This window comes from Vitis vinifera, chromosome 4 (assembly GCF_030704535.1).
Source record: "Vitis vinifera cultivar Pinot Noir 40024 chromosome 4, ASM3070453v1".
NCBI lineage: Eukaryota > Viridiplantae > Streptophyta > Magnoliopsida > Vitales > Vitaceae > Vitis > Vitis vinifera.
The window spans coordinates 20,805,015-20,829,323 of NC_081808.1; the positions used below are offsets into that span (position 1 = coordinate 20,805,015).

The 24,309-nt window shown below is 36.5% G+C and overlaps 4 protein-coding genes across 4 annotated transcripts; 1 reads left to right on the top strand and 3 right to left on the bottom strand.

Annotated features, from left to right (window-relative positions):
• Positions 1-8,324: 8,324 nt before the first annotated feature.
• Positions 8,325-12,501, top strand: LOC100255843 (probable methyltransferase PMT27). The gene is made up of 8 exons (XM_002267479.5): positions 8,325-10,230; positions 10,325-10,474; positions 10,620-10,890; positions 10,987-11,097; positions 11,182-11,356; positions 11,446-11,718; positions 11,796-11,990; positions 12,080-12,501. Exons 1-8 carry the CDS (start codon positions 8,806-8,808, stop codon positions 12,294-12,296), a joined length of 2,817 nt encoding a protein of 938 aa, XP_002267515.2. The 5' UTR covers positions 8,325-8,805; the 3' UTR covers positions 12,297-12,501.
• A 288-nt stretch (positions 12,502-12,789) lies between these two features.
• LOC100241967 (glutaredoxin-C3) lies at positions 12,790-17,477 on the bottom strand. Its single transcript, XM_002273479.4, has 4 exons — positions 17,219-17,477; positions 16,190-16,263; positions 16,000-16,098; positions 12,790-13,054 (listed from the first exon to the last, which is right to left on the bottom strand). The coding sequence occupies exons 1-4, from the start codon at positions 17,374-17,376 to the stop codon at positions 12,999-13,001; spliced, it is 387 nt and encodes a 128-aa protein (XP_002273515.1). The 5' UTR covers positions 17,377-17,477; the 3' UTR covers positions 12,790-12,998.
• A 1,345-nt stretch (positions 17,478-18,822) lies between these two features.
• LOC100260912 (uncharacterized) lies at positions 18,823-19,418 on the bottom strand. The gene has a single exon (XM_002267446.5). The coding sequence runs from the start codon at positions 19,416-19,418 to the stop codon at positions 18,984-18,986; it is 435 nt and encodes a 144-aa protein (XP_002267482.1). The 3' UTR covers positions 18,823-18,983.
• Positions 18,823-23,555, bottom strand: LOC100247106 (aldehyde dehydrogenase family 3 member F1). The gene is made up of 10 exons (XM_002273322.4): positions 22,974-23,555; positions 22,183-22,251; positions 21,918-22,014; positions 21,615-21,821; positions 21,396-21,520; positions 21,184-21,288; positions 20,882-21,054; positions 20,659-20,749; positions 20,420-20,569; positions 18,823-20,334 (listed from the first exon to the last, which is right to left on the bottom strand). The coding sequence occupies exons 1-10, from the start codon at positions 23,205-23,207 to the stop codon at positions 20,098-20,100; spliced, it is 1,488 nt and encodes a 495-aa protein (XP_002273358.2). The 5' UTR covers positions 23,208-23,555; the 3' UTR covers positions 18,823-20,097.
• Between the last annotated feature and the right edge of the window lie 754 nt (positions 23,556-24,309).

A 24,309-nucleotide genomic window follows, 5' to 3' on the forward strand; every position in this document is an offset into this window, starting at 1 on the left:
TTTAATCCTGATTTTTTTATTTCTAATTTCCTCCTCCTCATTTACATACAATTATCCCTCCCCCAACCTTTTCCACTTTTTTTATTTTTATATACTTGTTAAAATGGAAAAAATTAAACTTGTATTACCACGTAGACACCTTTATAAAATAACTCCACCCTCTTTTTTTGGGGTCTTATTTTATCCTTATTTATTAAATTAATTACTATGACAGAGAAAAGCAATGCCTATGGGGGGAGGCTGCCCTCCTGGGGGAGTAGAGGGAAACACTGCGCCACCTCCTCGTACTATTGAAGTCTTAATTAAATTGATCGAGAAAAAAAAAAAAGGTTTTTTCAAATTTGGTTTAATATTAAATAACTTTATGGGGACCATTTTGTTATTTTTCTTAAATGTTGTGCACCTTCAGCCGCTTAGAAATGACAACTTTTGGGGTTGACCAAATTCACTACCAAGGAGGCAATTTCGTCATTTAACTGCACTTACTTACCCAAACATGTAAATAAATAACACAGAAATAAGGATAAATAACCAAAAAAAAAATCCGGCGGCCTGCAACAGCAGAGTACATATGGTGGCTGTGGTCAGGGATAGGATTTGATGGGCCGTACGTTTTGGTAATCCCACACATGACACACACTCTGCGACTCGCTAATTCGCTTATATCATGTTTATGTCAAATTAAATCACTTTCTAATCAGTAATCATTTGGAAGCAACTCCTCCCATGCTTCAACTTAGTCAAAATTAGACACAGGGAGAGCAACGCCACTTGCTTTAATATTCTACTCAATTAAGTATCGTAATCAAACTCAAAAAAGAAAAAACAACAACACAACAACTCGAAGCCATGAATTGAGATTTTCCGGCTGATCCTTCTTAATTTTGGTGGTGGGGGGTGAAGCGAGTTGGATGGTGTTGAAGTGAGGCCAGTCACATCATGGCACATCATCCTGATGTCGTTGCCAATTCCGTCAGTTTGCAAAAGGAGGAATTACTTTTACTATTCAAATTACCAATTTATCCCCATCTACTACTGTCAGCTAGAATCTCAACGTATGTATGTTATATGTTTCACCAATGTACTCCCCCCCCTCTACCCTACTCTCTAAGGCCCCATTAGAGGGCTATAATTTTTTTTTCTCCATCATAAAAATTAATAATTAAATAAAGTTCATAATATGTCTACTTGAGCTGGAAAACTATACCAAATTATAACACGTGACATATATGCTATTAAATAATAATAATAATAAACTTAGTAGAAAAAAAAAAGGTAAATTATGAAGTGAGTAATTTAATTTAATTTTAAAATGTAATAAAAAATGGAAACAAGGGGGAAAACCCAAGTTTCACGGAGAGAGAATGAGTTGCAGTGGACAATGATGAGGGTGGTGATGAGTAAAACGTATGAAACGTCAAACCCCACAACTAGTGCCTATCAGCCTAATTACATAATTCACACTGAATGTTAGCGAGTATGTATATTGGGACTGAATACCTAATATTAACCTGTCATTATCAACCTTTTTTTTTCCCATCTTTTTCTTTTGTGATTACAGCTGGCTAACAAAACCCCAAAAAGAAAAAATTAAAAAAAATTGAAAATTCTAAAGAGGTGAACGTGAGTCCATAAAATTTGACGCGGAAGGTGTGGATTTCGCCCTATTTCTATAATACGCAACCAAAATAAATTCTTGTAATTCTCATTTCAGGAAAGGTGACAGGGAGGTATGCCGTATGCATTAAATATATATATATATAAGAAATGGAAGAAGCGTTAGATTCCATGCAGATTGTTTAAGAGGGGGGGCAGCGTCGGGATAGATATCATATCATCTATGTGTTTGATATGTTGTCTTTTAAGGAACACTTGTATTTCACTACGTACTTTCTCTAAGTATGGGCTTTGGACGTGTAGGTTTCCCTTTGAAGTTATTGTTGGTGGAGCTAACCATAAATTGAAATATGAAAGTGAAACAAAACTACGACGTTGTGAGGGTGGGGGGGAGGGGAATGGCTTTGGAGTTCCCGCACGCTAGGCTGTAAGGTGGTTGCTTGCTCTTCATTTTCTAAATTTGAAGCCTATGAATATTATTTATAGGGATATCTTATGAAGGATTTTAGGAGGCCCAAAATTGGAAATGGGGATTTCTTTCCGAGTGCGACAAAACTTTGGTTATAATTCGGAGAGTAGAATATTAATCATGAATTTGTGGATTTACCCAACATCTCACGTTTGTTCAAAAAGTAAAACAAGTTGCTTACCTTGTGAGAAACACGTGGCCAAGGGAGAAGTCTGGACTCTGGCGAGGGTGGTGCATCAGAAGTTTCCAAGTGGGGAAGCACAGGAACACGCCCGTTGCTGTGCTGACGAAAATATGGAGAATGTGGAGAGACGGGGGAGCTGATTAATTAGGTTGAGACCTGAGAGGCACGCGCTTTGGGGAAGGGGATGGATATGGCTGGAAGAGGAGGTGAGGAGTGAGTGAATGATGTGTGCGAGTCCCAATAATTGTGTACCTGTCTGTCATTCTCGAGCCCAGTGTTGGCTCTCCAGCGGGTTGACCACAGAGAGATAACGCAGATGGAAAGAGAGAGAGGCAAAACGCGTTTATTATAATGCAATTCTCTCTTTTTTTCAACTGTGGGCAGCATGCAGCATATAAAATAGGGATTTAGGGCAACCCCATAAATCCACAAATCCCAATGTTAACGAACTCATTGGCTTAGCAATTTTTTATTTTTTTATTTTTATTTACATTCTTCCTCATCTGGTGTGGCCTCGACGTGTCCTGTCAACTGGGCTTAACCAAAATTTCCAAGTTTCCAACCCACTCCCACGACCCACTGTCGTGTGAATTCAAAATTAATTAATATTATTCCTGAATCCTGATCGAGTCAAGGGAGAGGGTAAGCGTCAGGGTAATTCATGTTTAGCTGGAGGGGAGTTGGGCTGGGAAGAGGCATGTGAATGTGAAGTTGGTGTTGGGGGGAGTGGGAAATTTGCGCAAAAGATTTTGGTTGCCTCCCGGGGGAATACATTCCTAGAATTGGATAGAGGGCAGAGCAGGGAGTTTTTGTGTTGTGTCTGATTTCTGAATAATGACATTCAAATCTCTGCCCTTGTGGCCAACCTACCAAATCACATGCGCCTCTGCTTTTGGCCCCACCTTCCCCCCCTCCCCTCCACTCTCTTTTGGAATTAGGGGAATGGAAGGTTTGCTCACAGTTCCCTAATCCTGGTCATTATAGGGTGATTTGGTGTGTGTCTGTGCCCAATTGTAGGATGAAATTAATTATTTAATCAATAATGATCTAAGAATGATTAACTAATTTTTCGTAGACCATGATGAAAATTTCTCAAAACTCATGCTTGATTTTGTCAAAGAAAAAGTCAAAAATTCAAATCTGACATTAGAGAAAGCCCCACTAATGCAATTCAAGGGCATGATGATTTATGGGTTTTTGGATGCTAACCGAAGTGTAGAGTCCCAGGTGTAAACCACAGAAATGCAAAGAGTCCAAGACCCTGTCTGACTTTTGCTTAGGAGATTAAGGTCTGTCCTTGCTTCGGGTGAGTCTACTGCCCCAGCCTTCACCCTTCACCCTTCACTTCAACAAAATTACAAAACGTCTTTTGTTGATTAGTCGTAACTCATTCAAACAGAAACCGATATTAAAGCAACAAATCCACTCCAATAATCCTCAAGATAGCAATTCTACGGTTTCCTTTAAATAGCAAGTTCGACACTGATCGTGACATTTATGGTGTATACTTGGCCTTTGATCAATTCCCTCTATAGTAAACAACCCTACAAAATTTGACATATACCAGACTCATCCACTTGCCCCCATTATTTTGCGAATAAGGTGTAGATGACTGGTCAATGAGAGGGGACATATAGCTAAAAAAATTGGGTTGATTTTCTTGTAAACTCATGTCAAGCACAGATGTATTGTACCTTTAAATGCTTTGCTTTTTTTTTCCCTTTTTAAGGTTAGGGAACAGTACATTGAATTGAAAGGTGAGTAATCACTAATCACAATTCACAATCTAACCCACCAAGGAGATGTAGGCAAAAGTATAACAAGAATAAAGCGTGTGTGAGAGAGAGAGCTGTTTTTCCAACGACATTAGAGATCCTTCATTGTATCGTTGCAATCCAAACAAAATGTTTTGAATGGCTTCAGGCATATGACAAATTGCATCTGCAGCTTGACTTTCCTGCTTTCTCAACTTCACCTATGGGACACGAGATGTGGCGAGCACAGGCTTCCCGTGAATATGTAGTAGAAGCCATTATAAGACTGTTTCAAGTGGCAAACAGCGAGAAAATACAGCCTCAGCTTTTTACAACATCAATACACAACAGCCTGCAGTCATGAATAATAATAGATCGCTTTTTACTTCTCTACCACTTCCTCTTTCAAAGCTTTGATTCCATGACAAAATGTGATTAGCTGTACATTAGAGATAGAAGGTAGTCATGACTCATGCGGCAAAGCGAGGCTACAAAGAGAGACAGGGTAACTTTGGGCTCCCAACTGATATAACGATGCTAGTAAAAGTAGGAAAGAAATAGTAAAACTTTGCTTACCGAAATGAGGCAACAGTGGAAAAGATGAAATGGTATCATTTGAGGACACAGAATGAGAATGATTAGTTTTTTAACTTTAACTTTGATAGAAGCGGCCGTGTGTTGGGGGGTGTTTGATTTAGACTGATGAGAATTTTTATGAAGGTCCAATCATCATAAAAAGTGTTGGACAAAACTAAAAAATGAGAAAAATAAATTAATTAATTAAATGATGGAAGCATCACTCATCACAAGACTTGAGACACACAACACAAGAGAGAAGGTGAGAAGGTGAGAAGATGAGGAGGTGGATGGATGTGCCCGTCCGGGAATTTCCATCATTTCGAAGTTGCCTGGATTGGACACGCAGAGCATAAATACCATCCAATACCATGGTTTGCGAAGGCATAGTGAAAGTGATGCACCGCCCAAAATAGTAATACGGCCACATCACACTTTTTACCACCACTGCGCCACTCCCCCTTAATTTAATTATTATTTCATCATATATTATGCTCATTGCTCACCATATATGCTGCCACTATCGCACCCTTTCCTCTCCCAAATGATTCCTTCTCCTCCAAATCATCTGGGCCACCCACATGTTTGAATTATTTAAACCCCCCTCTCTTCTCTTCATTCCAACCAAAGTTTTCAAAATTTCCAAGGATTAATCCATCCGACTTATTCGACTCCTCTCACTTCTTCATGAGTTATGTGACTTCGATGGCTAATATCCAGGTCCATTGTCCCGACTTTTAGACATATAACATCACATTTATATACTACATAATACATCCTGTCCCCTACACAATTATATATCCCTCTTTTCAATATATGATGAAAGAAGGATATATGCTGACGGGAAGTGAGGAGGGGGGTGGGAGGGATGATCACGCGGGGTGCATGTGAGGGGAGAAGGGGGACGTAGGTGTGCAGGGCTGGCAAATAGAGTGAAGGAGTAGAGGAGTAGAGGGATAGATAGGGTTTCCTTTAGAGCTTATTATTGAGAGTGGTCGTTACCTGTCACTGTGTCTTACCATAGAAAGCTCACGAGACTCTCACTACTATACTCTATGTACTCTATGCCCCTACTTCCCCATTTCTTCTCTTCCATGATCCATCCCCTCCCTCTCTCCTCTCACTCCGCAGTCCTCTCCTCATTTATATATGAAAGAAATTTTCTCTTTCCATTTAATATTTCCAAAAAAACAATCTTATATTGCTGCTAAATTAGACTTTAGAGCGTCCTAGTGTGATTATTTTTGGTGGGAAATACTACCGTTGTTGGATTTGGCCATTTCTAAGTACAATCCTTTGTTTTTTCCAAATCAGACAATTTCAGTTGTCAACTCTTTGGCATAAAGAGAAGCTTGGACTCTTTAATTTTATTTTATTTTTAGTAATATCATAATACCTCTCAAAAATCAATTAATAAAATAAACCAAAATTGTTAAATTTAATGTTGTCACGTTAGATAATGACGCTGCATTTAAATAAATTTATTAATGAAAATGAATTTTGTGAACTTTTCAAATGTGATGTTGAAATGCATTAATATGATTTAATTCAAATCTAATTTGATCTTATGCGAATATAAGCATATGTTATTATGTTAGATGATGAAGTTGCATTTAAATAGATTTATTAATGAAGATGAATCTTATGAATCTTTCAAATATGATGTTGAATCGGTTTTAATGTAAGTTAATCTTAATCCAATTTTATTTTATGTGAGTTTTAAGCATCTTAATTTTATAATTTGTGTTGGGATTAAGGGAAAAAAATATTGACTTCAAATAAATTGGATGAGTTTGAGTTAGCTGCTTCAACAATATTAAGATTATGTTTGGTTCCAAGAAAGTTTGAGGAAAAATATGAAGGAAAATATTAAAAAATAATAATAATGTCTATTTAGTAATTGTTTTTAAAAATAATTTTTTTTTAAAATTGTTTTCTGATTTTTATAGAATAAAAGTTTATTTGAAGACTTAAAATATTTTTTATATTTTTAAATATATTTCAAAAATAATTTTCATATGTAATGCTTTATTTTTTATCATATTATATATTTATATAATTATTTCTTATAATAATCCTCAAAAAACAAGTCAAAACAACATAAAACATCTAAAAGATGTTCTAAGATTAAGAACAAAAAATGGTTTCTTATTGTCACGCATGTTTTTTGTATTTTTTATTCTAAATAATATAAAACTATTCTCAAAAGCAATTCTCAAATAGGTCCTTAAAATTTATAAATTATTTTTTATCTCATTTCAAACTCATTTTAATTATTTAACTCATCTCTCTAAATATTAAATAATTTTAAAATATATAAATTTTTAAATAGTTTTAATTATATTTAATTTTTTACATTTTTCATAATATAATTAAATATGATAATACCATTTTCTTTAATATATTTTTTCCTCGATGCTTTTTTAGAATCATATATAGCTAATCCCACCAACTCAAAGTTTTGCTTTTCGTTCCTATTTTGAAGCAATTGTTTCATTATATTATATTTGACATAATGTTTTAGTTATTAAGATTTTATTTTAGAGTGATTTTAGGAATATTGAAAGTGTTTTCTAATGCTTAAAAATGTTTTTCTTTCAAAATTTAGGTGTTTGAAATATATATATATATATTGTTATATAACATATCACTCAAAATATTATTAAAATAAATTTTTAATGTTTAAAAATTAAATTGATTCTCTATAAAATTACTTTTATTTAAAGTTTCCTAAAAAAATAATACAATTTATAGGCATTTTTATCAAAATCACTTCCAAATAATCCTAAGTGAATTAAACAAATTGATGTTACAAATCTATATTAGATCAAAGTTTTTGCAACTTAATCATGTATGATCAAATATTTGACATTTTCGAACCTTGCCTGTATCTTATTAGAGGCTCGAAAAACGAAGAGAAGATGTGTACAAGTGAAATATCCAACAACAAAAAGAAGGAAAATGATTGAATAGCGGAACTCTTGAACATTTGACAATCTCGAATGTGTCGATATTAATCATGACTTTATTTGTAAAAGTTCTAATTAAAGAATTATCATCTAAATTTTTTTATTTATTAAATATAGGTTGATTGGTAAAAAAAAAAATAGTGAAATGGGTGTTAAATTGATGTTGATGTGATTTTTTTAATGCAATTTGATCATTTATTCCCATAGATTGTTTAGAAATTTGATGGTCAAATCTTTGTTAAATGTACTATAAATGCAGGCAATTGATATTAGGCAAGTTATTATGATCTTAATTTAATAGCTAATTTCTTGTTTAATAGATATAAAATTCAATTACTTTGTTTACGTTTCTATCACCTTGATGTGATTCAATTGGACCAATCTCATCAAGTTCAGATATGTCTTTACTACTTAGAGCCTGATTCGAAACTAATTGGAAGAGGAAAAAAAACAAAAACTGCTAGATTAAGTTTGAGTTGGGCCGCAGTGGGAGACTTGCAGCCCAATGATAAACAGTTTAGGCCCCCAAAGCCAGTTCCTAATTGGGTTTCCTTTTTATGACTGAAAACCTCTTGTAGCCCAACTTGAGATTTCGTGAATGCTTCACATCATCGCCGTAGAATGGTCTTGAATCACCAACTGTGGGAACTTGATTTGAGTTGGGCTGCAACCCGTCTGTTCAGCCCAAAATCAGAACGGGTTAAGACAAAATAGTTTTGGGTATCTGGACCCTGCGCCCAAAATCTACGGGTCAGGGTTCGTGTTAATGAGTCTAAGGAAGGCAGCTCGGTGGGTGGGTTGAAATAATTTGAATTGGGTTTACCGTTAATTCTAATTCAAATTCAAATTCAACCGATTCATTTGACGTGATTGTGAAACAAATGTCCAACATTTCTGAAGTCAACGAAACAGGAATGTGGATCTCGATGGCATCCTACTTGCCTCTCTTTCTCAATATTTCTTTGAGTCAACGTAAGATGAACCAATCTTGAAATATGTAGCATCATTCACTTTGCCAGAAAATTGGGTAACCCATTCCCTTCTCCGACTCCCTCGGATCTTTGATATTTTCCAACAAAGAAAATTTCTTTCAAACCAGATTTCATCTTTCCTCCACAAACCCAACTGAAACTTCTCCCTGTTTTCTTTCTTATCTACGTCAATTCAATTTATTGCTCATTTTCCTTCACAAAAAACTCTCTCATTTCTCAATCCCCCCTTTTCTGTCTGACCAAAATGGCTGTAGGCAAGGCACGTAGTAAGCGTTCGACCTCTGGCTCTTATACGTCAACGGTCACAACAGTAGTTTTTGTAGCCTTGTGTGTCTTGGGTCTATGGATGTTAACCTCCAATTCCATTATTTCTCCTCAAACCACCGCCCGCACCTCCACCACTTCCTCTTTTTCTGCCTCCGGTGAACGCCACCTTTCTAAGCCTAGTGACAGAAGAGATCCTCCTGTATACGAAGACACTGAAGGGGATCTTCCCGATGATGCCATCAAGTCCGATGAGACCAAGCCCTTGCAGGCTACCAACGATGAGGATGACAAGTCTCAGGAAGATAAACTGAAATCCGAGGAAACCCCCAATGTGGAAGCTGGGGAAGAAAACAATGAAAAACAAGAACCTGAGCAGGAAACTAGTGGAGATAACAAGAATGAGGAGGAGAATGCGACTGTTGTTGAAGAGAACCCACCTGAGATACAGAGAAAAGAATCTGCTGAAGAGGAAGAGAAGCAGAAAGAATATGAGACTCAGGCGTCTGAGGAAAGTGCCCTGACTCAGAACCAACTGGCCCAAGGAATCGCTGAGAAAAATTCTGAAGCTGAGGAAACACAGCAAACGAAAGATGAAGAAAGCAATGTAAATCAGGGGGTTGACGAGAATAAATCTGAAGAAAAAAATGGGCTCGAGGCAGAAGTTGAAAAGCGTGAAGCTGAGAGTCAGGAAAACTCGCAAGAATCTCAAAACCAGATTACAGAGGAAGATCAACAACAACGATTACAGCAGCAGCAACAACAAGAGCATCAGCAGAAACAAGAACAGGAAAATTCAGACACCAGGAGTGATGAAACGCTGCAGGAATCATCACAGCCAGAGATTCAAGAGGTAACAAGTCATGAAACCCAACAAAATGAGGAACCCCAACAATCTCAACTCGCATCACAGGACCAAGAATCTTCACAAACAACAGACGAGAAGAAAGCGCAAATTGAAAATAAAAAAACCCAATCAGAATCTAACCAGCAACAGAGAAATTCCAACGAAGAAGCCAAACAGGAGACAACAACTCAAGATAAGGCTCCTTCCTCCAGCTCGACCATTTCTTTCCAGAGCGGGGAAAGCTCTGGGATCCCTATAGAGTCTAAAGAATCAAAGAAGTCCTGGTCAACTCAGGCGGATCAATCCGAGAATCAAAAGGAGAGAAGGAAGGATGGGCCAGATGGGACTATCTATGGCTACACTTGGCAGCTCTGCAATGAAACAGCAGGCCCAGACTATATTCCCTGTTTGGACAACGAGAAAGCAATAATGACATTACATGGTAGGAAACACTACGAGCATCGTGAGAGGCATTGCCCAGAGGAGCCACCCGCATGCCTGGTGCCACTGCCGGAGATGTACAAGTCGCCAGTTGAGTGGCCCCAAAGCAGAGATAAGGTATGAACCATGATATTTGAGCCCTTGGATATGAATTGATTTCTCCTATTCACTTGGGTTTGTAACTTTCTATATTACTCTGTTGGTCCGGCAGATATGGTATCACAATGTTCCTCACACCCTTCTGGCAGAGGTGAAGGGGCACCAGAACTGGGTGAAGGTGACTGGGGAGTTCCTCACTTTCCCTGGCGGTGGAACACAATTCATTCACGGAGCCATGCACTACATTGATTTTATTGAAAAAGTAAGGTGGCAGCGTTCACCACTGACCTCAATTCATGGCATTATTTGTTATTTATGCTGTTGTATGAACTTCATCAATTTCATTAGCAACAGTTAATTTTGACTGCCGAATAGAAGAACATCAATGTCCATGTTGTTGATTGCAGGCGGTACCTGATATTGCATGGGGGAAGCGCACTCGGGTAATATTGGACGTTGGCTGCGGGGTTGCCAGCTTTGGCGGCTATCTTTTCGAAAGAGACGTGCTTACAATGTCTTTTGCACCCAAGGACGAACATGAAGCTCAAGTTCAATTCGCCCTCGAAAGGGGAATACCTGCTATCTCTGCCGTGATGGGATCTCAGCGCCTGCCATTTCCAAGCAGGGTCTTTGATGTTGTGCACTGTGCGCGTTGTAGAGTCCCATGGCATGTAGAAGGTTCTGCTTAATCATTTGAACTACTTTAATGGTTTAATTTCTAGCTTTTTTCTCTTGGCCATTGTTGTTAACAAATTAAATTGAACCTCCATGAAGGTGGTACTCTTCTCTTGGAACTGAACCGGGTTCTGCGTCCTGGAGGTTATTTTGTATGGTCAGCCACCCCTGTATACCAAAAGCTTAAAGAAGATGTTGAGATATGGAAAGGTAGGATATGATTATTTCTTCTTGGAAACTCATTTCAGCTCAAATTACAAAAAGTTGACTGTATATTTCTAATTTTTTTTCTAGAGATGTCAGCACTCACAATGTCCATGTGTTGGGAGCTTGTGAGCATCAACAGGGATAAATTGAATTCTGTAGGTGCTGCCATCTATCGCAAACCTACCTCCAATGTTTGTTATGACCAAAGAAAGCACAAGCGTCCTCCAATGTGTAAAACCGATGATGATCCGAATGCAGCCTGGTACAGTTCCATTTGGTAACAAGAACCTTTCCACATCTCAACTGGTAATAGGATCGGTGACTTCATTTTCTGGTGTGTCATATTTTCAGGTATGTGCCTCTGCAGGCATGCATGCATCGGGCACCAGTTGATGGAGCAGAGAGAGGAACACGGTGGCCTGAGGAATGGCCGCGTAGACTGCAGGTAAGTCCATACTGGTTAAACAAAGCGCAGATGGGAATATATGGAAGGCCAGCTCCTGATGATTTCGCATCGGACTATGAACACTGGAAGCGAGTGGTGAACAAGTCTTATCTTAATGGACTGGGCATCAGCTGGTCCAACGTCAGAAACGTCATGGACATGAGAGCTGTTTATGGAGGGTAAAGTTCATTAAACGGGCATTTTGCTCAATCCTGCACAAATTTATATACAACTGAGAAGTGATACCTGTGTACAGGTTTGCAGCGGCACTGAAGGACCTCAAGGTGTGGGTCTTAAATGTGGTGAACATAGATTCTCCAGATACACTTCCCATAATCTACGAGCGGGGTCTCTTTGGAATATATCATGACTGGTGCGAATCCTTCAGCACATATCCTCGAACCTATGATCTGCTGCATGCTGATCATCTTTTCTCAAAGCTGAAAAAGAGGTGGGATATATCTTCCTGGTTTTTTTCTCTTAAAAAGAGAGAATCTCAACATAGCACATTACCATCTTAGCTTAAACCGGTTTTTGCAGGTGCAAAATTGCTCCGTTGATGGCAGAGATCGATAGAATAGTGAGACCTGGAGGTAAATTGATTGTGAGAGATGAGTCCAGCGCAATTGGGGAAGTGGAGAACCTGTTGAAATCTCTGCATTGGGAGGTCCATCTAGCCTTCTCCAAAGACCAAGAAGGAATACTCAGCGCACAGAAATCCTATTGGCGGCCAGACATACATGTGGCTTCTTCCTGAAGCATTTACCACTTATATGGAGCTCTAGCATAGTTTACAGGCAGACATTCTTGACATTTTGACAACTCTGTACCAATGCTTTACTTTGGATTGTAATATTATTGTTATAATATGCAGCTAGTAAATTGTATTTGTTACTGACCATTGTCAGTTGCATGTAAAACTGTGATACTATATGTAAGCAATGCAAAGTATTGTTCATGACTGGCCAGTTTGCAGAATTTTCTCAACCCTAGGGTTATGTAGGGTGTTAAAGTGTTAGTTCATTCCATGGGTTGTCTATTTCTGATTGCTGGTTCTACATTCTACACCATGATATCCATCTCCATTCTCTTCCACCAAGTGGGTGCAAAATCAAGAAGCCTTGCTTGACATTGACTACAAAACATAAAGCTAGGTGCAATGCAACCCTATCTTTGCAACCCCAGCATTTTTTAGATGCAAAAGAAATCTTCCTAGGTTCAAATTGACAACTGCTCCGCAGCAAAAGCTATAAATATAACAAGTTTTTCCATTGGATGGAGCAAAGTCAACATTACATCAACATGAGTTGTTATCTGAGAACCCCAAATACAAAATGTTGCAATAGGATCTGGTTCAAATTTCACAATCCTCAGAAGTTACCTTCAAGCTCCACAAAGCTTCTACAATCACTATATGGAAGCTTCATCTAAAATTCTTGTGCTTCCCCTTGTTATTTCATCAACTTGTACCGAGTTGTTTCTGCAGCTGACCGCTCAGGACTGCATTTCTGAGGTCTGAATTACACCCACAAAAAAAAAAAAAAAAAGAGAATGGTTAAAACAATGAAGAAAGAGTATTGAATGAATGCTAAGTTTCATCTTAAATTTTAAAAGATGAAAGAGGCAAAACAGATGCAGTCCTGGTGAGGATAATAAGGATTAAGTATCATAAATTAGTGAGAATTTACAAAATTAAATTGTAAAATATAGGAAGAAAAAAAAAATTAAATGCAATTGTAATATCTCAACTTAGTTTATGCAGATACCATTTAAGTTGTTTGTTCCTAGTTATGCAGGTGCCTTTTAAGTTGTTTATTCCAAATTCAGTGTAAGTTTCAATTTTTTCTATATGAAGCCCATACTTGAAATTTTGTATTGAATATTATTTAAAAAAAAAAACAAAACAAAACCAATTATTCAATTTCATTGAGATGTAATATCTCAACTTAGTTTCATAATCTTCATTACAATTTCAATTTATAATGCTGGGTTCCGGTTATGTAGGTGTCATTTAAGTTGTTTATTTCAGATTCAGACATTTTTTTTTTGAATAAAAATATAAATAAGTTTTTTTGAATGAATTAAATAGGACTAATGAGGACCATCACTCTATAATGACAAATATACAAGAGCAAAATCTATTCTTAGCTGGTGTTCTTACCTCTTCCATTCTCTCTTCCCTTTTCTAATGTGCAATTTGTAGACTATTCTACGAGGTAACATGCAAAGAGAGCAAGAATGCATCCTACTTGTGTACTTATAATATTCTTGTTCCAGTGCAAACCACAATAGCAAATAAGAAAAAAAAACAAAACTAACATAAGAAATAATAAAAATTCAGGGCAAATAAGAAAAAAAAAAAACTAACACAAGAAACAAGAAAATGTTAGGTTTGACGATCATACGCCCTTCAGCCACATTAAAAACGGTGGCAAATGTGTTCTTTTCTTTTTCAGTTTGCAATAATAGCAAATAAGAAAAGAACAAGACCAATAAAAAGAAATAAAAAAATTCAAGGTTGATGATCATGCCCCTTTTGCAATGCCTTAAAAAATCAATACTATATATATATTTTTTTTCTAATGGCATAATTCGCTAAACTCCTTACATCAAGATGTGAATCACAACAAGACCCATAGTTGAAATAGAAACAAGGGTACCTATGTAGTATTTTATCACATCATACTTTGCAGCTTCTAACTGAGCCCTTATCACAACAGTGACTTTGCCAATTTCATACCTGTGTTACAATGCATGTCATTGTCCTATGAAGAAGTATAAAAAATATATATCCTTACGTCATATGAGGAAAAAATTGTTGCAAAGTATCTCTATGAAACCAGACCTTAGTTCACTGCGCATCTTTTCTATATCACTTTGAAGTTTCTCAGTTTCATGTTACAAGAGAGAAAAATGATGTCCCTGAAAATGAACTAAGGTCTGGTTTCACAGAGATACTTTGCAACAATTTTTTCCTCATATGACGTAAGGATATATCCTTTTTATACTTCTTCATAGGACAATGACATGCATTGTAACACAGGTATGAAATTAACAAAGTCACTACTGTGATAAGGGCTCAGTTAGAAGCTACAAAGTATGATGTGATAAAATATTAAATAGGTACCCTTGTTTCTATTTCAGTTGTGGGTCTTGCTGTGATTCACATCTTGATGTAAGGAGCCATTAGAAAATATATATATATATATATAACATTGATTTTTTAGGGCATTGCAAAAGGGGCATGACCATCAACCTTGAATTTTTTTATTTCTTTTTATTGGTCTTGTTCTTTTCTTATTTGCTATCATTGCAAATTGGAAAAGAAAAGAACACATTTGCCACCGTTTTTAATGTGGTTGAAGGGCGTATGATCATCAAACCTAACATTTTCTTGTTTCTTGTGTTAGTCTTGTTCTTTTTCTTATTTGCCTTGAATTTTTATTATTTCTTATGTTAGTTTTGTTTATATTCTTATTTGCTATTGTGGTTTGCACTGGAACAAGAATATCATAAGTGCACAAGTAGGATGCATTCTTGCTCTCTTTGCATGTTACCTCATAGAATAGTCTACAGATTGCACATTAGAAAAGGGAAGAGAGAATGGACGAGGTAAGAACACCAGCTAAGAATACATTTTGCTCTTGTATATTTGTCATTATAAAGTGATGGTCCTCATTAGTCCTATTTAATTCATGCAAAAAACTTATTTATATTTTTATTAAAAAAAAATGCCTGAATCTGAAATAAGCAACTTAAAAATGGCATCTGCATAACCGGAACCTAGCATTATAAATTGAAATTGTAATGAAGATTATGAAACTAAGTTGAGATATTGCATCTCAATGAAACTGAATAATCAGTTTAGGTTTTGTTTGTTTTTTTTTTTAAATAATATTCAATACAAAATTTCAAGTATGGGCTTCATAAAGAAAAAATGGAAACTTACACCGAATTTAGAATAAGCAACTTAAAAAGGCACCTGCATAACTGGGAACAAACAACTTAAATGGTAAAACACATATATTTTGTATCTTATCGAGTTTAAATGCAAGTTTAAGCATCAACCTTATTTTTGGTCAATTATGCATTTATAAGCATTTATTAGCCAATATAGCCTAGACTACCGAAAGGAACCATGTAAAGTTTTAGAAATTCAATACCTATAGAGCAACAAAAGAAAAACATGCATGCATGTGTGATCCATCTTCATCCATCAATTTCATCACAAATTTTGTTTGGTTGACATGTTGGGTCGATGATTCACATTGTAATGCAAGTCTCAAGGTTAGAATTGAATGTCTATTGTGACCCTTATACCTTGGCTGTGAACCCCTGAGGCCTTTTCTTGTGCCTCACATGGGTTAAGCCTCAACCAATAAGCCTTAAAAGCATATTAACACTAATTTTAGAGGCTTAGGGAGGTTAAACATGAAGAAATATGAGTGCTGAGGACTAACCATCAGAGCCACCAATATGCTTGCCATTCACAAATATTTGTGGAACAGTGCTTCGACCCACCAAATCTAGAAGGACATTCTGAATTTGAGTCCCATCATCTGAACATTCATGACAACAGATCCATTCCAAATCACTTGTACATATTAATAAAAGTCAATGCAAATACAAACAATTGTAGCTAATAAATACCTCTATGATCAAGCTCCACAACAAAAGGTTCCTCATGCAGTTCGCTAAAGATGCGCTTTGCCCGCAAGCAATACCTACCCTCCACAAAAACCAACAAACAATACCATAGTCAAATAGTAATTTGAGAGAAAGAGATGTCACAACAATGTCCAGCTTGTGATTTCATGAAGTTGGTTGCAATGTGGAGACAAAATGCTCTTGTGTGTCTTCAGTACACACAGGCATATACACTTCACTTAATTGTTTCTAAGATAAGATCAGGATCTTCTCTGAGTCTCTACCCATGTTCAATCAATTTGAATTCAGCTCACAGGTACAGGAATAGAAATAATACTTAACACTGTGTTACTGAAGCGAATCTGATTGTACAATCCTTATCAGTTACAGGCTAAGCATGGTATAAGGGTAATAACCCAGGGCAGCTAACGTCAATGAATACTTCACACAACTGTGCATGTATTCTAGTTCAAAGTAATGTCCAGAGTCCCAGTGATCTTTTCAGGCAGTCCAATAATCAAGGCAAGGAATTCCAGACCTTCAGCCATTCCAAACAAGCATCTACCAGTTTACTCTGTCATTGAAGGCAGGCAGAAAACAACTAGCATTTTCCTTAGGAAGCTACTAAATATGAGCTTAAATTCTAAACTAGTTGTAGGACTAAAGGATGATTTTTAGCAAGTGTAGTAGAGAATTGGTTCTCTTGTTCAATATTCCTTTATATTATCATCGTATCGGATCATTCTATCATTGCCGGGCCAAAAATCAATACCTCCAGCTATGATTTCTCTAGTTCATATACGATTTAGGTTAAGGAAACATAAAACCAAAACGAAAACCACCTCAGTTTTCCCCGCAACCAAACAAAGGCTAAATCAAAGAAAAAGGGAGAAATCATCAAACACTCGTTTAAACAAGAAATCAATTAGAAATGAATGGTCTAAATGATATGATTTAGATTTTTAATAGCATTAATTGCGCCCAAGATTCTGAAACACAGATGATAGGTAATAGGGAACAGAGGAGTCTTACGGGCAATAGGATTTGGAGAAAATGGCAATCTTGTTGGCGTAGATTGTGTTTTGCACGAAGGCTGGAACTGAATTGGAAGCTAGGGTTTGACCCGGAGCATTTGCCACCAAAACACCCAGCAGTATCACAAGAACCACACTGTGATGCCGGGCCTTCATCGTCTTTTCTCTCTCTCAAGTTTGGGAATTTCTCAAAAAGAGCGGTTTTTTAAAGACATATTTAAAAGGGCTGTATGATTAACAAAAGGGTATCGGACCTACATCTTTTTTTTTTCCCTAAAGGTACCATCGAAAATTCAATTTTAAAAATCTAATCCTCATTTTTTTTCTTTTTTTCCTTTTTCTTTTCTTATTCTAACAAAAAAAAATTAAAGATATTTATTTAAATTCACCGGTAAGAGGATTTAACCTTTTTTATATATTTTTTAAAAATAATTAATTTTTGATATAAATATCTTAATGATTTCAAACATTTACATATAGTTTTAATTTTTTTCTTTTTTAATCAATTAATTTTATATAAAATGAGGTAAATTTTCTTGTAGAGGTGTTCAATGGGTTGTGTCGGGCTGACATGGTTCGATATTGACTAGGTCATTACGGGCCAACATGTTGGGCTAGCATGGCCCACTTAAAAAGCATGTCAGATCGGGCGGCCCATGCAAGGAACAAAGATGGCTCAGCACGACCCATAGGTCTGCGGGCTAATCATGTCGGGCCCGGCTGTGCCGACGGGCCTTGGCCCATGGGCCACCCACTTTGTTAAAAATTTTAATTTAATTTTTAAATCATTTTTTCTTAAGTTTTTTTCATTATTAAATAAAATTTCTTTTTATTACTTTAAACACCTCTAATAATTATACTTGACATTGGCCGTTGTTAAGAGGGGTACTATTGACATAAAAATTAAAAATAATTATTAATTTACCTTTTTATCCCTAAAATTAGTTATATAGATATTAAGAGGGATATTATAGACATTTGACATGTAATAAAAAGTAAAAAGTGAATTTTAAAAGGGTCAAGTGAGCCGACATAGTGGGCACGGCGGGCCGTGCAGGCTGTTTCTTTAGGCCTAGCACGGCCTGCTCCTTTATCTCCGGGAGCCCATGGGCCGACGGCCCAATCTACAATGCAACCACACTTTAACACATTGGGCCTCTTTGATGTTTGTTTAACCGCCATAGAATATTTTAAGATTAAAAAAAACTGAAAATCTAAAATTTAAAAAATACGAATGAAAATATAATAGATAAGAATATCTTCTTCTACAATTTCTTATTTTAAAACTCACTTTGAATATCTCCAAATACTTAGAAAGCAAACATTGATTTCTTATTCTACGTTAATACAAAGACTTTATAAGAGATATCTTTGTCAATCTAATTAAAAAATAAAAAATAAAAAATAAAAAATTGATATTTATTTAAAAAAAAGAAAAAGAAAAAGAAAACACCGAGTGTCTGCCATTAATAGATTTAGACTTTTAGTTTGATGAAGGCGTTACTTTTCTTGGCATAATCCCATTTTGCTTAGGTTTGCCCTTTCTTTCTAATTCGATTCAACCCTATTCTTTCGACGAATAAAGAGTAGAAAGACGGTAGATATTGAACAAGAATAGATTCCCAACGACATTTCCCAACAAATCTGATTGACATAAATCCTAAGATAATCAATTGAACGATTCCTTATACATCAAAAGAATTTCTGATGAAGAAATACGCATCTGTAATTGGAGTTTGTTGAAGAAAGCAGTATTAAGAGGGTTAAGATTTGGGCTTGGATTCATTCCTGTAATATTCGTCGTAAGCTTCTAGCTCCTCGTAATACACGTCCCACACGCACCGGACGCATCCGCTGCCGCAACAATCACCCGGCAACGGCTTCTCCGGCAGAGGCGGCGGCGGCGATTTCTCCGGTTGTTGCTCCCCTTTCTTGTTGCTATTCTCCATGGATTCCAGTGGTTGGTTCTTGGATAACTCGTCCGCCATTAGGTCTGGGATTCTGATACACGAGGCTTTCGGATCTCGAAAACGATGAGCGAAGAATCTCCGGGCAGAGATTAGCGAGAGGGGCAGATCTCTCATGGACAATACGACATCGTTTCGGATATTCTGGAATTGTGGATTTGGTAGCGTGGAAATGTGGACTCCAGGGCGGCGACGAAGAAGTTGAGGATGATGAGGGAGGGGCGTTTCCATCCACCGTAGGCCCAATTCAATTGTGAAGTACACAAATGCCGTCAAATAATAAATCACGCGTAATGTTCACTACAGTTCTGGCTGTACAATTTGTAAAATTTCTCCTTTTTTATTTTTTACTTTAAATACACGTCAAGTAACCAAAATAGGGCTAAAATAAAACAATTGAAAGTATAAAAATTGTTATTTGATATTTGTAAAATAAAAGTTTATTTAAAAACTTAAAATATTTTTAATCTGTTTTTAATATTTTTATTTTTAATCATTTTAAGTATTTATATAATGATTTTTAGAAAAAAATCTCAAAAAAACAAATAAAACATATTTTTTTGAAACACCTTGTTTTAGTTTTTAAAAATAAAAAATAGAAAATAATCTATCGTACTTTTTGTTCTAGACAATAGATCATTCTTCAATACCTAAATAGATGCATAATTTCTAGAAACATGAAAAAAAAAGATAATTTCTAAATTTAAACAATCAGGAAAGACACCATAATTTATTGCAATTTCTAATTGGGCCCCAAAGGCCATAGAGAACATTTTTCAAATTTGTAACATAGTTAATACTTATAAGCAATGCCATGATTTGGGGTATAAAAGTAGACAGTGAATACAGGAATACAACTGGAAGGCACTGGTATTTGATATTTGGGGCTAAAGCTTTCTCCATCTCACTCCTATCTCTTTAGCCCCAGCAAGAGTAGTATTAGTCCAAGGTAGTCAAAGCTGTAAACCAATCTGATGAATTTTAGCTTGAAATCATTCCATGGAGGAAACCTGGGCTCAAGTTCAAGGAAAAAACTTCTCCGCAGAACTGCCTTTTCATGGCTGAACGTGTCAAATGAGTATTTCCCATGATACCTCCCAAACCCGCTCTGTCCCACACCTCCAAAGGGCAATGTGTCGCAAACAAACTGCCAATGCAATCATACAATTGAATGAATTTAGATTTTTGTTTTTGTTTTTAATTTGGATTTCTTTGCAAGTAATTTACAGTACCTGAATAATGATATCATTAAAAGTCACACTTCCTGAAGATGTTTCTGATAGAATCCGTCTCTTGAATGCTTCATCATTGGTGAAGGCATAGAGGGCTAGGGGTTTGGGCCTTGAGTTTATGAATTCAATGCTTTCTTCTATGTTTTTCAGCTGCACAAACAGTGATATCCTCTTCTTAAGAGAACAATGGCCTTACTAAAACTTCCCAAGACCAAAGGAGAGTATAGTGGGTTTCTCACTGTGATTATTGGAAGCAGTGGGCCAAAGATTTCTTCTGTCATGATCTCGGCATCAAGCGGAGGATCTAACAAGATTGTAGGCTCGATGAATCTGCAAAAAGAGAGAAGAACAGAACAACAGAGGAGGTTTACAAACAAAAATTGAGCAACAATGGATATATCACAAGGCAAAGTGCACCCACTTTGCCAATTCATTATCAAAAACCATAAAAAGAGTGGTTACAATTTCTCTTCATCTATTAAGCCACCATGAACTATGGAAGCCGCCACAAGAGGTTCTTTAAGAAGATTGTGCAATCTCTGAAAATGGTGCTTATTGACAATTTTGGAGATGTCCTTCAATTCTTTGGGGTTTTCACCATAGAATTTCTTGATGGTCTTCTTCAGCATTTCAATCTGAGACAGAAGAAAAACCAGTGAACATAAATTGAACATTGAAGCCATCCCAACTAATCGCTGCCACACTAAATTAAGAGAGGCATGTGAACATAAAAGTTGGAAGTGAATGGTAACGTTAACTAATACCAGATGAGAGGCAAACTTTTCTTCCACAAGCACATAATCGACCCCTATGCAGGCTTGCCCATTGCACGGCCCCCATTTTCCTCCAACTACCCTCTTAACAGCGACCTTGGACCATCACATGAACAAAAACAAAGGAAAAAAGTAAGTACCTACTGATCTCTCTCTTTCTTTACTGCCATATTTCCAATAGCGATATAAGTCGAATTAGTAACCTCTGTATCTGAAGGGCTGGAAAGGTTATCAAAGATGGTAGGGCATTTCCCACCCAGCTCTATAGTAACAGGCGTTAAATGCTTCACAGCAGCTGACATGACAATGCGTGCCACTGATGGACTCCCTGAAGATGCAACCCCACCAAAGGCAAGAATGTCATGGTAATTAGACTCTAGCTTAATTGGATATTTGAATGGTAATAGACAAAAAAATGATACCAGTAAAGAAAATCTTGTCCCATTTTTGCTGCAGTAATTGTTGGCTGATTGCTGCTCCGCCTTCAATGACTTTAATGGCTTTGCTGTCCAGGTAAAGAGGGATGGTATTTGCTAGGAAGGAAGAGCATGCTGGGGCTTGCTCAGAAGGTTTTAAAACCACTGAGTTCCCTGCAGATATTGCTCCTATCACAGGGTCCAATGCCAGTGCTGTCCCAAGCAGAGAGTTAACTCAGAGGGTTGTATTTCCCCAATTGTATACACCAGGCAGAAGTATATATAAGGTGAAGAAATGAGTGGACTCACAGATGGGGAAGTTCCAAGACGAGAATATGAGAACCAGGCCAAGTGGTTCGGGCAGCACTTGTCCTTTTCCTGGGAAGAAAATCAAGGGCAATGAGCTCTGCCCACAATGCAAAACAGATTAATTTCAGGAAATCAGGCAGTCTAACATTTCCATAGTCTATATATTGGCATCCCTATATATGTACAAGAAAGGTTGAGTGCATTCCAATTTAAGACTTGGCCAAAATCAATCCTCAAGACGTTTCAGAAAGAAATTATCACATACCTTTTTGGGGGCCATCCATTCATCCACATGGCTCAAAGAATACTTGACAGATTTTTCCACAACCCCAAGCTAAAGCAGTGTGAATCAAGCATAAGTCAAGTGCTGAGATGATTTAGCAATGTACTAATAACAAATCTAGAATCGCTACTTCGAAAATATTATCCAACTTCCATCTCCTCAATCATTAAATATATATTATGAAATCGACATGGCTGGTTATGGAAACAAACCAATAAGATCAAGTCCAAAGGATACAAATGAATGGAACTCTTGAAGGGAATTAAGCCGAATTCCCAACTTATGAGAAACTCAAAAAAATTGAGAAAAACACATCAAAGAAAAAACAATCACACGTGGTTCGACAATTTGCCTAGGCCACGGAATTGCAGGGATATCACTATTATTGGGGAAGTACAACTTTCGGCTATAAACCGGATCAAACAAAACTAGGCTCTACAAAACCCGACATGACTGCATAAAGATACAAACAAATCAAATTAAGACAAAAAAAATACAAACAAATGGAATTCAAGTTCCAAGACATAGGGGATCCGAACCCAAATTTGTGTGGGAGGCACCGCTTGATGGTGCCAGTAACTATCGAGAAAAGTACTTTCGGTACTGTAACAGCAAACTTTACCATCTTGCTTTCACTGTAATTTCACTGAAGGAGAAAGGTGTGCATTAAAAGGGACCAGTAAGTGTACCATGCATGTAACAGGACCGGTAAGATTATTATATATTAAGAGCGTTAATTAATCTGATATAATAATTAGGAAAAAAAAAATTACCTCATCTCTGTAAGATTCCACAGGATGCTTTCCAAGATCTTGTTTAAGCGCTTCGAAGATCTTATTTTCATTGTCGCGGAGCAGCTGGAGAAGTGCTTTAAGCTGGGCTTTTCTCCAAGCAGCGCTTCGGGTTTCTCCGCTTCTGAAGGTTCGTCTCAGCTCCCCTATGCTCTCCTCCACCCTACCCCCTTCCATGCCGATCATTCCATTCACACCGCTTCCCGTCATCTTCATAAATATATGAATACTAGGCTTGGGAATTAGGTTGGCCGTGTCTCATCTGTTGGATAAGGGCATTAAATGCCACCACCCAACATCTTCCTCCCTTCCAATTTGAAAACTTTGACGTCCATCCAACGCCCTCTGCCCATTAATTAATGGTGGGTGTGGTGACGAACCTGCTTTTGTAACGAGCCCTGTGAGGGTGGGTGTGAAGTGTAACTGAACTGACCTGTCCTAAGGTTACATATCGTCACAACTTGCTCCAACAATTCATTCGGTGACAATATGTTCATTTGCCTGATCGTTTTCACCTTTCTAACCATCAAACAGATCAAGGCGAAATATCAGAGTGCTCAATTTTAGAAGCCAAATCGAAAATACTGTCCTCTTAGAAACATTTCTAGAAACATTTTAATTTAATAATAATAAGAAAAAAACTTTTAAAAGACTTACTTAATAGAAAAATGTTTTCCAAAAAAAAAAATTTAATTTAAAAACTTTTGTGGAAACATTTTTGTAAAACACTTTTGTTAGTACACTGTGATAGTCAGCCCTATTCTAGAATTTTCCCTTCTATAGATAAACAACTTTTTACGTACTATGTATATATTGATTTAGAATGTGTTTAATAGTGATTTTAAAAAATATTTTTATTTTTTTTAATATTTAAAAGATAAAAAATTTTATATGTTAAAAAAAGAAAATATTTTTTTATCAAACACACTCTAAATATATAATTAAAAAATATTTTCTAGGTTTTAAAATGAAGTCATGTTTGCATTAACATGATCATTTTTAAATTCTTTTTTACATAGATGGTTTATATAATTATTGAACATGAATGCTTGGTTGTCGTCTTCGTCGTGATTACTTGAATGCTCTCTTCAACTTTCATATTTAAACTTTATTTTTAAGAGTTTTTTTTTCTTCTTTTGTTAAATGTAACTTGTAAGGATGTTTAAATATATCAATAAGATGTGAACACCTTTGTTTTTCCTCAAATGTCATGCATAAAATAAATATTTATTTAATTAAATTTTAAAAGTATCAAAATTATTTTTATTTTCACTAAATATTTTTACATCTTCATCATAAGTACTAAAACAAGAAGTAA

Bases quoted from the DNA above. Each gene is read 5' to 3' on its own strand.
- LOC100255843 (XM_002267479.5), top strand. From the start codon at position 8,806: ATGGCTGTAGGCAAGGCACGTAGTAAGCGTTCGACCTCTGGCTCTTAT. The intron at 11,719-11,795 runs GTAAAGTTCATT...ACCTGTGTACAG, and splicing joins ATGAGAGCTGTTTATGGAGG to GTTTGCAGCGGCACTGAAGG. The intron at 11,991-12,079 runs GTGGGATATATC...CGGTTTTTGCAG, and splicing joins TTCTCAAAGCTGAAAAAGAG to GTGCAAAATTGCTCCGTTGA.
- LOC100241967 (XM_002273479.4), bottom strand. From the start codon at position 17,376: ATGAAGGCCCGGCATCACAGTGTGGTTCTTGTGATACTGCTGGGTGTT. The intron at 16,264-17,218 runs GTAAGACTCCTC...TGTGGAGGGTAG, and splicing joins TTCTCCAAATCCTATTGCCC to GTATTGCTTGCGGGCAAAGC. The intron at 16,099-16,189 runs GTATTTATTAGC...ATGAATGTTCAG, and splicing joins TGTGGAGCTTGATCATAGAG to ATGATGGGACTCAAATTCAG.
- LOC100260912 (XM_002267446.5), bottom strand. From the start codon at position 19,418: ATGGAAACGCCCCTCCCTCATCATCCTCAACTTCTTCGTCGCCGCCCT.
- LOC100247106 (XM_002273322.4), bottom strand. From the start codon at position 23,207: ATGAAGATGACGGGAAGCGGTGTGAATGGAATGATCGGCATGGAAGGG. The intron at 22,015-22,182 runs GTATGTGATAAT...CATTGTGGGCAG, and splicing joins AATGGATGGCCCCCAAAAAG to AGCTCATTGCCCTTGATTTT. The intron at 21,822-21,917 runs GTGAGTCCACTC...TGCTTGGGACAG, and splicing joins GTCTTGGAACTTCCCCATCT to CACTGGCATTGGACCCTGTG.